The sequence below is a fragment of the Myxine glutinosa genome, chromosome 6 (assembly GCF_964187855.1).
Source record: "Myxine glutinosa chromosome 6, kmMyxGlut1.1, whole genome shotgun sequence".
In the NCBI taxonomy this organism is placed as follows: domain Eukaryota; kingdom Metazoa; phylum Chordata; class Myxini; order Myxiniformes; family Myxinidae; genus Myxine; species Myxine glutinosa.
In genome coordinates, this window is record NC_136266.1 from 145,896,253 (window position 1) to 145,912,618 (window position 16,366).

The 16,366-nt window shown below is 40.7% G+C and overlaps 1 protein-coding gene across 1 annotated transcript in view; it reads right to left on the reverse strand.

Annotated features, from left to right (window-relative positions):
* MEGF6 (multiple EGF like domains 6) overlaps nucleotides 1-16,366 on the reverse strand; it is a 520,079-nt gene that overhangs the window by 131,657 nt on the left and 372,056 nt on the right. The window contains exon 11 of the mRNA XM_078781084.1: nucleotides 8,266-8,388. Coding sequence (XP_078637210.1) covers nucleotides 8,266-8,388 — 123 coding nt within the window. The remainder of the gene's footprint in view (nucleotides 1-8,265; nucleotides 8,389-16,366) is intronic.

Consider the following 16,366-nt stretch of genomic DNA (forward strand, 5'->3'; position numbering starts at 1 on the left):
AACTCCAAAGTATGAGCAGGGCGTCTCATTTGTATTGAATAAATAATCGTTAGATTAAATAAGACGCGGACGTAGCTTCAGGACGTCGATCTTTAATTGTCGACAAGCTTTCGACCTACAAAGGTCTTCATTCTGAGTCTACAAAAACAGCAGGCATGTATATCAGTCAAGTATGTATGGTGATATATATGTGTGTGAGATGTGTGATGTGTGTAGAAAATGCATACAGAAGGAAGAGCCACGCCAAAGTTCACTCACCAGCCCCAAGTTCAACGGAAGTGACCGTTTGCGTTACAGTTAGGGTGCACGTGCATATACAAATATAGAGATATACATACATAAACACACAAGCATATATTCATATCCCATTTATATTCATATAATATATTTATATATTTATATAAATGACATATAAAGGTAGAATGAATGAATGAATGATGAATGAATGAATGAATGAATGAATGGGTTACGGTTAACAATTTGATTGGGTTGATGTTGGAACATGCTTTAGTCATCAAAATTTATGCCATGAGGGACTTTTGTCCGAAGTTTGTGTATCCAAAAGGACTCACGTTTCAGAATCGTGGTGTGTGATCGATTTGTGATTGATTCAATGGCAGAGATCTGAATGTCATTTATAGAGTGATCCGGTTGATTAAAGTGTATCGTGTAAGGTAGAGATTTGCCCTGACTGGTGTGGAAGTTATTGATTTCTGACCGGGTGTTATTAAATCGTATGAATGAATGAATGAATGAATGGGTTACGGTTAACGTATGGATATATACATATCTATTATTTATATATATATATATATATATATATATATACTGTATATATATATACAGACTTGGCATTTAATATGGAATATTTTTTTTATTCTTGACTTGGGTTTACTTTCTGAACTCAGTATATCAATCTGGTGAGTTTCTTTTCCGCTTCGGTGATGTCTTTGTCAAAAGAACCATGTCACTGATTGTCTTTCGCAGCAAGAAGTCAATAACAGGATAATATCACAGGTGGCGTGACAAAATGTAAGGACAGGTACATTTGACGATTGGCTTCACAATCGGGTATATAAGGGTTGTTGGTTCTGTATTAGTGGAAAACAACTGCTCCACATCTTCAAAAGTTATTGCCGTTTCCTCTGGAGATGGTCCGTGAACTTTACAATGCTGTTTGTCATGGAGTGGTGGCTTTACGAAATTCCGGCATGAAACAGCGTGCTATTGCTCGGCAGTATGGCATCACTCAAGGTCAGGTGTCAAAGATCCTGAAATGAAATGCTCAGAGGGGTGTCCCTACTCCAATACCGAGGCCAGGACGTCCCCGCAGAATCACAAGGAGAGATGATCGCCAGCTGCACCGGTTAGTCTGCAATGGCCGTACCAAGTCAGCTAATCGGCTTAGGGCTGAGTAGCAAAAACTGCCAAATGTGCCTGTATCCAGAAGGCTAGTCAACCAACGACTGGTTCAAGCAGGCTATCGTGCCAGACATCCCCTGAGAAAGCCACGCCTGACCAGACAACACAGCCAGCGCCGATTGCAATGGGCCAGAGAACACCGTCAATAGCAGCCAGGACACTGGAATCATGTGACCTTCAGTGACGAGTCTAGATTTCTGGTCTATCGTCAAGATGGCCACGTCTGAGTATGCAGACAAGTGCATGAAGCCTACAACGAAGATTGTATAGTGCCAAGAGTCCAAGCTGGAGGTGGTGGGGTGACCGTTTTGGCTGCTTTTCATGCAGGGGCAAAACTGACCTGGTTATTCGGAATGGAAACCTGAACCAGTTCAAGTACAGGGCCATTCTGGAAGAAACATTGCTTCCATTTGCTCGTGCAGCCTTTCGAGGAAACTTTGTCTTCCAAGATGACAATGCACGGCCTCATCGTACTCGTATGATCCAAAACTGTCTTGTTGACCATGGTGTCGAGCATATGGAGTGGCCTGCCATGTCCCCGAATATGAATCCGATAGAGAACTTGTGGGCAGAATTAACGTGTCAAATCGACAACGTGGTCCAGCAGCCCACCACTGTGCGTGAATTGCAGCAGGCTATTGTCACTGCATGGCAAGCGATTCCTGTCCAAACCTTGGCAAATCTCGTGAACAGCATGCCTCGACATGTACGTGCTCTCCTGAATGCTCGTGGAGGTTAGACGAAGTACTGAACTGTAATTTTACTGTCCGTAATCCCAGTCATGATTTAACTTTTGTTTTTGTTGAATTTTTTCTGGCTCATGTGTAAAATAAAGAGATACTTCTGGAAACGTACAGAAGCTTAACACAGTACTGTCCATGAATTGAGTTCGATATCAGTTTACATCACTTTCAAGGATCAATTTATTTGCTTCGAAATGTCAAATGTGGTTTTTGTTTCTTTTAAAGGTCACATTAACAAAATCTAGAATAATTTCAACATAATTCCAATGAACTTTTGGTTCTAAGTCATCTTGAAAAGTAATTTCGCCCCCACAAAAAAAATATTCCATATTAAATGCCAAGTCTGTATATATATGTATGTATATATATATATATATATATATATATATATATATATATATATATATATATATATATATATATACATACATACATACACACACTCAACCCTCGGCTATCGCGCCTAATTGGTGCCGCTATCCGTGTGCGGTAGCCGAAATCGCGATAGCCGAACTGAAGAACGTATGGTAATAATTCTAATTGGTGCCAGGACCCCCAAGTTGACCACATATTTAACCTATTTTTGTCACTTTGTTTCTACCATATAAAGTAGTGTTTGTTGTATAAAGTAAAGTGTTTCTACCATATAAAGACCTACCTATGTAAACATAAAGACCTATGTTTCTACCATATCTGCCATAAAACAAGAATCACAATATGTAAATAAAAATAAAATGGTAAAAAAAAGTACTTTTTTTAAAAACCATTTTATTTACCTTTTTGGGGACGATGAGGGGCTGAGGTGGTTGGGTAGGTTCTGAGGCTTGGGTGGAGTCTTATTGACCACCTCTACGTGCCTCTAACTTGTCCAGGATTGCGTCAGCTGTAGCACCAGAGAAGCCCTCAACGTCAGAGGGCTGTCAAAGACAGAGGGCTGTGTCTCGTTGCGACGCTGTAAGCAGGGTCGGCGTCATGGGGGGGGGGGGGGCATTCGCGGGCCATGCCCACCCAAATGAGGTATTGTGCTCCCCCCCCCCCCCCCCCCCCCCACACCCACCCGCAGGCCAAGCCTTTGGCGCCAAACTTGCACGTTCGCTATATTGTGAGTGTGTGTGTGTATGTGTGTGTGTGTGTGTGTGTATGTGTGAGGGGGTGGGGGGGGGGGGGCGGGGGCGGGTGGTATGTGTGTTTGTGTGTACGTACGTGTGTGTGCGTGCGTGTGTGTGTGAAAGAATGAGACGTTGCAGCATGTTTTTAAATTGGAACTGGGTTGGTGTGTTGGTTGTTGACGGCAAACTCTTATTATCAAGCATTTACATCATAGATTGAGGTCTCGAACGGCAGTTTGTATCCCCCCCCCCCCCCCGCGGTTACCCTAATGTCCCCCGATTACACTTGTTCTGACGCCGAGTCTGGCCGTAAGAATTCGGTGATTTAGCGTTGGCGGAGGGAGTTGACGTGGGCATGATACTGCTCCTCGTAACCTGCCAGTGCCGTAGGCCCTATTAATAAAGGAGCACCTTGCTTCACTGTTGATTGTTAAATCTTATCTACGTTTCTACGATAAATCACAGTTTTGGTAAATACCTCGCACTGTTGACTTATTTTTCCCAAATTTCTTTCCAACACTTCGCTTTGTTTCACTATTGTCTATCAACTGCACAATTTCGAATTTTTGAGCGTAAGTTAAGTTCTTCCTCTTCTTGATTTCTCGTTCCCCACGCTCGGTGATGACGTAGCACCCTTTCCACCATTTCCGGTGCGCTATAGCGCATATTTGGGGCGCGATAGTCGTGTGTTGTGCAGTTTTTTAGGTAGCCGCAATAGCAGAGAAACGCGATAGCTGAGTTCACGATAGCCGAGGGTTGAGTGTATATATATATATATATATTGTTGCAGTTTTGCCAAAAAGGCAAACCCCCTCTCGTTAATTGCACGACAACATGTTGCCTGCAGGAGTTCGTTATTTCTTATTGCATGTAAAGATTAGCCCTTTCCCATTGTGTAGTAATCGAGACCAAATATGCGTTGAGTCAGCAGGATTTCAAACCTTTGTGTGGTTAAGGGAAGCCATTTCTAATGAGCAGGAAGGCGTGGCCAAAAGAACAGGCCCACGTGACCAATGACGTGTCGGGGACACTGCACCAGCCAGCAACCAATGGGCTGTGAAACCTCCCCGAAAGAAAGGGAGAAGGAAAACTGATACCTTCCTGAGAGAAGGAAGGATTGAAGGCCAGCATGCGACCAACCTCAGCCAATGGGTGGCTGTGGAACATTTTGGAGGGGTGGGGGGGTCTGATAAAACCCCCGTCCAGTGCATTTTCACTCTCTTGCTTTGGGATTTTTCTGCACCACGACCTCCTGCTCTGGACTCTCTTGCTTTTGGCTCCACCAGACGACACTGTTCTGGCCTTTGTGCTCTTGCCTGGACCCTCTTGCCTTTGTCCTTCGACAACGCCTCTTGCTTGTTCAACCTGCGTTGAAGTTCGTCCATGCCGACTTCGAGGCGACGGTTCGTCCTTCGGACCTGACCTCGTCCAGGCTGTACATGAGGACCGAACTGCGCACACACACCATGTGGCCACTTTGGAGTCAGTCCCTGCGAAGCACCATTGGTACCAATAACCAGCGTGTTATCCCCTGTGCGAGTGTGTGAGTGTGAAGGCGCCATGTCGGGTTTATTATTAGGTAAGGAATTGATCAGCTGCATCTTTGTCTGTTTCTCTGTGCCTTCAAAATAAAAGGCTGTACATTTCGTTGTTACTTTCCAACCTGTTCGGATAGGTATTTTCTCCATTGGCCAAGCATCATCCGAGACCGAATTTGGCTTGATTCAGGTCCATAAATCACGTGAGGTAACACCGCTTCCCACACCGTGCAAATCCGCTCGGCACGCAATTGAATAAGGTGAGTGACAGCGAGGGTTCTATTCTCGGTTTCTTCGGTCACGTGTCTTGAAGGTATTTGGGATATTTGGACCAGCAAACTCTTCGGCGCATGGCTGGAAGATTGGCGATCGGAATTGCTTACCAATCTGTCAATCACGAGTCTAGTCGCTCGCGGTCGGCGGCCTCAGTGGAACCGGAGTTCGTGGGGAAACGGGGCATAACCCCCCCCTTATTACGTCGACGAACCCGGGATCCGCAACAATATATGTATGTATATATTTTATATATATATATATACATATATACATATATACATATACATATATACATATATACATATACATATATACATATACACATATACATATATACATATATATATATACATATATATATATATATATATATATATATATCAGTTACTATGCGATTTCATACCATCAGTGGTGAACCGCCATTAAGGTATCCCATCCAGGTATGCTGTACCTTAATGGGAGCGATAAGTACCATCTGCCACATGGCACATTATCTCTGGTATCCACTAATATGGAATCGCCTGGATGCAGCCGGGAGCAACCAATCCAAATACAGTATATCTTCAGTTCTCCAGCTTTCAATGAGCGCACGTAATGACGTCACTGCCATGTACAAACGCTCTGCCTGTCAAGGTCTCAAGAGAACCCTCCGACAGAGCAGAATTTTGATCTTAGTTCAGATACTGTCATAAGTGTATGTAAAACTCACAGTTACCGACCTGGTTTCGCCCTTTTGGGGCTCATCAGGGCAATGTAGTGAGTCCTGCATACACTTATGACTCTGAAAACCTTTCGGTTATATACCAGTTACTATGCGATTTCATACCATCAGTGGTGAACCACCATTAAGGTATCTTGCTGTACCTTAATGGGAGCGATAAGTACCATCTGCCACATGGCACATGTATGTAATGTGGAGTTATGACACATGTGAATATGTTGATGGTTGATCAGAGTAGTGATGGCAATGTACAAAAGAGCGCGCACAGCTGTAAGGATGAAGGACGGGAACAGAAATGAACATTATATTCACATCATAATGCATCATTAGTGCACATATTCACATTATAATACATCATTAATATACATACAGTGACGTCATTACGTGCGCTCATTGAAAGCTGGAGAACTGAAGATATATTTGGATATATATATATATATACTAAAACACAGATACACACACATGGCAAATACCTTTGCAACTTATGTACACAGAAACAACAAAACGTGTAAAATGTATCAAAGTATTCACACTTCATCTCAACGCATTGAGTCCATTTCTTCTTCAAAGTACCAATGCCCTAATGAAATAAGTCTTCTGACTTCTCCTTTATCCACTTGTCATCAGTGGACTTCAAGCAATCATCCCCAACAGCCACCATGCAGCTCAGACTTCAGATGATGGAACAAATTAACAGAATTGTGATGAAAGCGTGCTGACCGCTGTGGGCAGCCTGGAGAAGCTGATGTTTCGGGAGTTAATCAATCGTTGGAGCAAAATCGAAATATTTGCTCACATGAAGCTGGAAATGTCAGCTTCTCATTTTTATTCTCATGATGGTTAGAATATTTTGATCAACGTTTGGATGAATCCATGCATTGTCCATGGATTTGCTTTTGAGAAGACCCTTCCTCGTGCAAAGATTTGGTGAGTTCATGACTGAAAATTTCCGAGCGTTGCTCAAGGTTTGATTGTCCATGAATGAAAATTGTGAGTATTCAATGATTGAAAAACCAGGTATATTACTCAACGGATTACCATACAGATATTAAGTTGGAACTTAATCCGCACAGTTTACCGCACAGCTCGGTAACCACACAGTTTACCGCAATCCGCACAGCTCGGTAAAGCGCATACCTCCGCCGGGCCGCACAGTTTACCATTTGTATCCCACTGATAGGTCGATTCTAGATTCGGACCAGAATCTAAATCGAATTGGCTTGTTATTGTCACCGAAACAACTCATCCACTAAGTTTTGTCATAATTCGTCCACATCTTTTTGAAATATCTTGCTATATATCGTTTGTAGCCATTTCTCGTATCAGGATCCGTATTCGGATCCTCACCAAAATGGAATTCATTCGTCCTTGTGAAACACCCAACATGTCCACCAGTTTCACCCGAATCTGTCAACACTTTTTGAGATATCAATATATCATGATATATATATAGTTTTTGCCCTAACTCTCAATGGTGAAGAATCACCTGAAGAATTATTGTATCCAGATCTGGATCCGGCTCCGGATTTTCACCAAACTCTATCCATATTTTATCCTTGTCACATACCCAAATACTACACTGAATTTCGTCTGAATCCATCCACGGATTTTTGAGATATCCTGTTCACAGACAGACAAACAAAGGCGAAAACATAACCTCCATCCACCTTTGGTGACAGAGGTGACTAGAACGGCACTCGGAAGAGCGCATACCTCCACCAGGCTGAACATTTTGTTTTGTATCCCACTACTAGGCCAGATCTGTATCCAGACCTGAACCCAAATCTAATCGGCTTGTTTTTATCACCCACCCAAATTATCCACCAAGTTTTGCCATAATCCATCCACAACTTTTTGAGATATCCTAAAATATATTGTTTTGGCTTTATCACTGAATGGTGATGAATCACTGAAATTTTTTTTATAGTATCCTTATCCAGATCTTCACCAAAATCTAATCAATTCGTCCATGTCGCACACCCAACTTGTCCGTCAAATTTCGTCCACAACGTTTTGAGATTTCCTGTTCACAGACAGACAAACATGGGTGAAAACAACCTCCGTCCACCTCCCGTGATAGAGGCAATTAGTGAAGAATTACAAGTATGTATACTGCATATGTGGCTTTCAATAAAGCATATAAATAGAGCAGTCGGTACACTATACGTATGCGAATTGCAAAGATTTTCAAACCTCCAGGTTGTGTCTTCATAGTTTCCTTAATTTCATGGCAGGAAGAGAAGGCAAAGAAGGGTGGAAGGAAAGAGGAGTCAGGGAATGGGGATTAATTAGAATGAATGGGAGGCAATAAAGGAGTGAGGGTCAAAATCAATCATTATGCCTACGTAATAAAGTACCATAACCACATTTTATCAACATTAAATACTTTCTGATAACTCAGATTTCTTCTTTGGCCAATGATTCTAATCAAGTAGACCTTTTCTCGTTTTACTCACACAAGCAGCTTTGTCCATCAGGGCTGAGCAAGTACCCGTGGTGGCAGGAGCATCTGAACGAACCAGCAACGTTGCTGCAGAGCTGCTCACAGCCTCCATTGTTTTCCAGACACTCATCCACATCTGTGAAACAGTTGTACATATGATACGTGTTGATACCTTTGATCGGATGTATCATCGAGGGATTCAAAAAAAGAGCAGGTACACAGGCTGCATTGCTCAATATTCACACAATATAAAAAGCCCATCAAAAATGGCGGGTTGGAAAAGTTTATTTGATGGTGCAGCCTCTAGAGCGTGCCAAAGTCTGATGCCTCGGCCTAGTGTCAGGTGTGCTGATATCGTTTTTCATTTATTGGACGTCCTATGGACGTAAATGAACACTTGTTTTACTCTGCTGGTGTTGCACATCACGTGCAGCGAATTTCACCTCCCTCTGCCTTGTATTTATTGTTATTTTAAAAAAAGCTTCTGTAAACCGCCCTAGAGGCTCGGTTTGCAAGTGACCGTGTACAATTCCCAGATAAAAGGCATAATTTCTCTTTAATGGAAAACATTTTTCGAGTTTGATTTATCCTCAAAAAATAGACCTTAGTGAACACACATTCATGTTAAAAGATAGGCCTTTAAAACCTACCATTATGAATGGGGACAGACATCTGTTCAAACACACAAACTGACATTGTGTTTTATATGGTATATTATCGCACAGTATTGGAAACAAACAAGACCAAAAGTCGAACAGTGGCACAGCCGGGCTTTTAAAATATTATAAACCACAAACACACATGATTAGCTTTTTAAACAGTCACCAATACTGTTTATAACATTAAACAAAGAAGTTTGGAGGAATCCCGACATCCATGAGGTAAGTTTTACTTCTAGAACTGAGCGAAGATCTACTGTAATCTATGTACCCCACAGGGGTGTGAGTGTACTCATTTACCAAGCACCTAGCTAGCGCTTGCCAAGCCAGCTGTTTCTCAACAGTTTTGAATGGAGTGCTTGCTCGAATGCTTAAACCAAATGGCAATCTCTCCACAAGAAACTTGGTAAATGAGCACACCTCATGTTCTTGAGACCACACCATTGATCGACTGCAATCTATATACCCCAAAGAGGAATGACCCTTCCTGCCACTACCGTAGTGAGCGGGTGCAATATAAATTCAAATGTTGGTCGGTGGACTCAGCCGTCGTAATGACATCATAGATATAATGACATAATGGACACAAAACTGCCGCTACTTTAATATGTAGAGGATGATATATTTTAACTTCCAGTACGTTTGCAGTCACTACAAAGGGATTAGTGTTACGATTAGATTAACTATAATATTAACGTTACATTATCATTATTTCGAAAAAGATAGTACTATCAAAACACCAAGGCTAATTCATTACTTCCGCGGTTATTTATATTCATGCCGAACACCGTTTATATAATTGATCATGAACCATTCCCGCTTCAATCTATTAAATTTCCATTCACGACATTGGGATTAAAGTGTTCTGGTCATATTTACGATATTATTATTATTATTATTATTATTATTATTATTATGACAAAAAGGATACTACTGAAACGATACTCAACTGTATTACGAAACCTGGGCTTAATTTGTCCAAAGCGGTGGTCCGAAGGTGAGTCATATTGCCAAAGGCCTTTATGTACTGTACCGTATTTTTGGAAGAGCCGTAACGCCGATGCTTTCGATATTTGATAGTCATTTTAACAATCGGTTTGTTTGTGTTTCACACTGAATGAAAAACGTTACGGCAGAGCATGGCGATTGTGATATATGACAGGTTCGCCGATATGTTCGACCTGAACGAAATTGGAATCAAAATGGCGGATTGTGGAGTCAGCCGCCATCTGTAATGACATCAGACGTAATCACATCTCCCTGTCATGTCACCAGATCCTCAGCTCTGATTGGTATACGTTTGAAGGGACATACATACATACATGCACATGGACATGGACAGACATACATATATACACGACGACTGCAGGATTAGCAGAGTATGTGAAAAGCTCAACAGACTACCAAGTACAATTTGTGTACAAGCATGAACACAACAAGCTAGAAAAGGTATCTTTCACTCACCTTATGGAAAGGTATGACTGGGGTACGACTGGGGGTACGTGAGGAAATGGTACGACCATGAGGAAAGGTACGACTGGGTACCTTGCAAAAAACTTCCAAAAACAGGTGTGAATTGAAGATGCCACACACCACACTGAAACAGCAACAAATACAACCCAAAAATTGCAAAAAAGACAAAATAAAAATACAAGATGAAATACCAGCAGATATATAGTGACAACTGGGAGAAAGACAAAACAGCAGGGTTATATAAAAAAAAAAAGAGTTGGACATATTGGTGACATACAAATAAGGGTCACTGGAATGAATAAGAAGAAGTCGGCTCATTTAGTATGGAGAACAAATAATTATTAATCCCCAAGACCAAGGACACTACACCAATAGCTTCAAGAAAATGGCAGGACTGAGTCAATCAAACAAGTGTAGGTTCTGCTCAGTAGAAACAGAAAGCACAAGCCATCTCCTATTGGGATGTAAATAACTCATGTCATGGCAGCTGTACACACAAAGGCACAATAAGGTATGTAGAGTAATTCACTGGCAAATCTGCAGGACAATATCCCAGTTACACAAAACTCATGGAAACATGAACCAAAAGCAATCATTGAAAATGAGGACGTCATGCTCACATATGACCTGATGATCACATCCAGCATAAACATAGAAAACAAAGCAATGCGACCTGACATAGTACTCAGGAACAAAAAGGAAAAGACAGCATTGCTGATTGAGACATCAGTACCCAGAGATTTTGGCATAAATAATGTAGAAATCAAGAAAATGACCAAATACCAAGACTTCAAGAATGAAGTAAAAAGATACTGAAAGCTGAACAGTGCCAAATTGTACCAGTGATAATTGGAGTAACGGGAATTATAAAGAAGAACCTCACAAAGGTCTTAAAAGCCATCTTTGGGAACATTACCACAAACGAACTACAGTTGGAGGCTGTACGGAGTTCAGTGATGAATTGAGCCCTCAGAACAAAACTCTGAAAACAACACAACTTCACAACTTAACCCATGAATCGTAATCCTTCACGGAAACGGAGGTGAATATTTCAAGTCCTGGAAGGACTCCGTTCCACCTTCTGAAACCCGAATTATGGAGTTAAGAACCAACGAAACACGCACACACACGCTTGCAAAACTACGTCTCCTGCTGTGCGGGGGCAGGCAAATTACAAAATAAAATACCAACAAATGCAGTATCTGTCAAACGTCAGGAGAATGATGCAAACAGCAGGAATATTCCAAGAATTCAAACTGGTATGCATATGTAGTTTCACTACAAAATCCAATTCTAAGAGAAGATCACATGAGTTATTGAAATACAGAACAAGGTTTTTTTTTTTCTGTTTTTTTGTATACAAGATCGAGGCTCGTGTAAGAGCTAAGATCCTTTGTATACAAGAGTTTGCATATAACAAACGCCAAAGATCAAGAACATCACACAAACAGCATAAAAACTCCTCGTTTAATGAATGGCAAGTTATATCAAATGGACAAGTGCAATGTTACAACAGAAAACAGCATTCACCTTTCAAGATGTAAACCACATCATAAGGTTTTTGACAATCGATACAAACCACAGAAAGACGGGGACACCCAACAGCGAGAGGCATCTGGATCAAAATGCGTTCGATAAGAGTGAAGAAAAAAAATGTCAATGTTGGGTAAAAACATGAAAGCAAGTTTGAACTGGAGAGGTTCCAGGGAACCTGAACTCAACTGGTCTATATCAATATGGTTAGAATATGCATAATAGAACCACAAACTATATCGTTTATATGTGCTAAAAATATATGACAAAAATTGATTTTCAATATGGCCGCCCTGCCACGCCCATTTTTGGGCGTGCAACGCCCAAATGCAATCCCGAACTAGTTTATGTCTTGAAGATGCTGCATGACAAGTTTCATCAAATTTAATCAATATTTGTGACTTTTAGAGCATAGACGTCGAATTGTTTACAGATGACAGACAGACAGACAGACAGACGACAGACGGACGACGGACACTGGGTGTCGACAAAAACTCAGCTGGACATAGTCCAGTTGAGTTAACATAGGGAATGAAAAGATGATTGGGTAAGAGAGGTTGACACAAGAGTAAAAAGCATAAAACAGAATGAGATGCAGCGTTGCACCATTTGCGCACGGAAGCACCTTGGGAAGTGGGTGATGTATTCGTAGCATTGATAGAAAACCGTGATGCTCCCTTGGACCGAGTTTGAGGTCCTTGATCTATGGAGGTCAACCGATAGTCATCAACCGACCTGACATGGCTGTATGCTCAAGCTAACAATCACAGCAGTGGAAGATAAAAATCCTGGGGTGCCAATCCTTCCGATTACTCCTTCAAGAGGCTATAGGCTCTCCAGATATAAAATTTGACCTCTCAGCACAATTTCGGTTCAGGAAACATCACTTTGTGGGACACTGAATAAAATGGAGAGTCCCTACTTTCAGCGCCCCCTATGCCCCACACCACCACCCCAGATATAGAATGAAGGACAAGCAAATTGAAGATGGCACAGGAATGCTTTGTATGCCTGGAATGCTAAACACGTTTCACGTTTCCAAATTATCTGCATTGTTTGATGCTGGAAGCAGAAACTTCCAGCTGTTATTGCATCAGCAGATTGTACCAGAAATTAGCGCAACTGAACACAATTTAGCAGAGGAGCATATGGCTCATTTAAACTTCAGATCTGATTAAAAGCCTGAAGCTTGCACTGAAAGAAAGTTGTTAAATTCATTTCAGGAGCAGTTCCTACTTGTGACATGTTTAGGTGACATTTCAACCCGGAGGGTATCTGGTGCGTAATTACTCGGTGAGATAAAAGGAAAATGTCGGCCGAGATGGAAATGTGCCACGAACATCCATCGTTATATAGTTAAGGAACTAACATGTCATGGACATGTGGCACATGATGTGGTTGATACATTGGAGTATTTACAACAAATCTGGAATAAGTAATGTCGAGCGTGAATTGAATTGAAACACTGGTACACATATCAGTTTGTCCAGTAATTCGTGGAATTTTCCCGCTGTTTGTGTCGTTCTCCTGATGTTTGACATACATTGCATTTGTTGATGTTTTATCTGTAATTTAAAATTAACTTTTGAAATTTTCACATCGTATTCGATATCTGATCTGATCTGCATTTGGATGAAGAGTAAAAATAAAATAAAATGTTAAGGAAGTGTTTGGAAGTAAAAAAAAATTAGTTGGAAAAGCAACTGATTCAATGTTTTACATATTGGAATAATAAAAATTAAAAAGTATAATTTGAATTTTTGTCTGAGCTGTACATTTACCTAATTATGACGTACGTCACTGAAGGTGCACAGAGATTGTGTTTTCACCCCTGCCTGTCTGTCTGTCCGTGAACAGTATATCTAAAAACATTATGGATGGATTCTGACGAAACTTGGTGGACAGGTTGGAACAGTATCTGATAACGATGAATCGCTTCGATTTTGGTGAAAATCTGGATCCGGATGCTAACATTTTCATTTGATTTTTCAGTGATTCTTCACCATTCAGAGATGTGGCTAAAAACAAAGTGACAAGAGCAAGTCAAATAGATTTTGGTCCAGGTCTGGCTGCAGATCCGGCCTATCAGTGGGATACAAAACATAAACTGTTCAGCCTGGTGGAGTATGCGTACCGAGTGAGTTATTATTGAAAACATGTGTATGTGTGTGTGTGTGTGTGTGTGTGTGTGTGTATGTGTGTGTGTGTGTATGTGTGTGTATGTGTGTGTATGTGTGTATGTGTTTGTGTGTGTGTGTGTGTATGTGTGTGTGTATGTGTGTGTATGTGTGTATGTGTTTGTGTGTGTTTGTGTGTATGTATATGATTGTGTTTGTGTTTATCTGTATGTATGTGTGTGTGTGTGTGCATGTGCATGTTTGTGTATGTGTGCATGTGCGTGTTTGTGTACATGTATGTATGTGTGTATATGTTTGTGTTTGTTTGTGTTTGTGTGTGTTTGTGTATACGTGTGTGTGTGCATGTTTGTATATGTGTGTATGTGTTTGTGTGTGTTTGTGTGTGTGTATTTGTGTATTTGTGTGTTTGTGTATATGTGTGTGTGTGTGTGTGTGTGTGTGTGTGTGTGTGTGTGTGCATGTTTGTGTATGTGTACATGTGCGTGTTTGTAAACATATATGTGTGTGTATATGTTTGTGTTCGTTTGTGTTTGTGTGTGTTTATGTGTGTTTTTGTGTGTTTATTTGTGTATTTGTGTGTTTGTGTATACGTGTGTGTGTGTGTGTGTGTGTGTGTGTGTGTGTGTATGTGTTTGTGTTTATCTGTGTGTATGTGTGTATGTGTATGTGCGTGTTTGTGTATGTGTGCGTGTGTGTGTTTGTGTATATGTATGTATGTGTGCATGTGTGAGTATGTGTTTGTGTGTTTGTGTGTGTATATGTGTATGTATATGTTTGTGTGTGTATGTGTGTATGTTTTTGTGTGTATATGTGTATGTATATGATTGTGTTTGTGTATGTTTGTGTGTGTGTGCATGTGCATGTTTGTGTATGTTTGCATGTGCGTGTTTGTGTACATGTATGTATGTGTGTATATGTTTGTGTTTGTTTGTGTTTGTGTGTGTTTATGTGTGTGTATTTGTGTATGTGTGTGTTTGTGTATACGTGTGTGTGTGTGCATGTTTGTATATGTGTGTATGTGTTTGTGTGTGTTTGTGTGTGTGTATTTGTGTATTTGTGTGTTTGTGTATGTGTGTGTGTGTATGTGTGTGTGTGTGTGTGTGTGTGTGTGTGTGTGTGTGTGTGTGTGTGTGCGCATGTTTAAACTATGACTCATTTAACAATGTGTAAAAAAACTAGGTATTCCTCAGAAAGTACATTTAACCTCTGGCTCAGGTTCAAAAAGTCTGAGGATATTCAAGCAATGTATCGCACCACCGTGTAATATCTGTTCTGTGTGCCACTGAGAGCGGGCATTGTCCCAGGAGATTGATTTGTGAAAATTAGGATTTTCTTTTTTTTTCGGAATGGATCAAGAAAAGATTATTTTTTCCTCAAGAAAGCATGCTTTGTCTACCTTGTAGGTTGTGGAGACTCAAAAGAGTCTACATCAATGAAGTGGCCTTCACTCGGTCGAAATGCTGAAGAGGCCAAAGCCTATATGATGGTAATTGCACAAAATGTGTCCTTCATGCCTTACTTGATATTCTTTGCCATGAATGGTTGAAAAGAGCTGTAACGTTGAGAAGTCAGTTGTGAAGATGGAATTATATATTGAGCCTGAGCAGGCTGTAAATGCAAGAACTGCCAGTTTGGCAACTTCTCCGACCAGTTTGGATCAGAAATGATGTTTACTTTTCGAGATGCATATTGCCACACATTGCTGGTCATGGTGGCATAAAGACGAACGTAGGACATGTCCCTGACATTGACGCACAATGCTAATGTCATCAACTCAATGTAGGCATGATGAAAAAGAGGTTATGGAAAAAATAAATGATGATCCCAAGGATCTTCGCCTAAATAAAGGAAAGCTTCCTTGTTTCATTTATTCAGCGCATTTACATTTACTTTCAACTATTCTACAAACCTTGACAATACATTATATTAACATAGTATATAATTGATGTTACATTGATAAAAATGCTCATGGAAGAACTTGTACAGAAACTGCATGGAGGACAAAGAAATTGTTAGACGACATCAGGGCACTTTCCGATCAACTACAAGGACATTGGGAGACAATGGAAAAACGGCAATTGTGGTATATCGGAATCTAATCTGTGGCTGTGGTCAAATGAACCAGGGATTGATTATATTGCATGGGAGCGATGAGTAAATGAATGGAATGAGCTAGACCTAATGACATGGAGAGCAGAAGACAAGTCTATATATACATATATATATATATCAGTCATTATTAGGCTGGATAACTTAAATTATAATTTGATATATATATACCATATACAGTGCATTCAGAAAGTATTCAGAC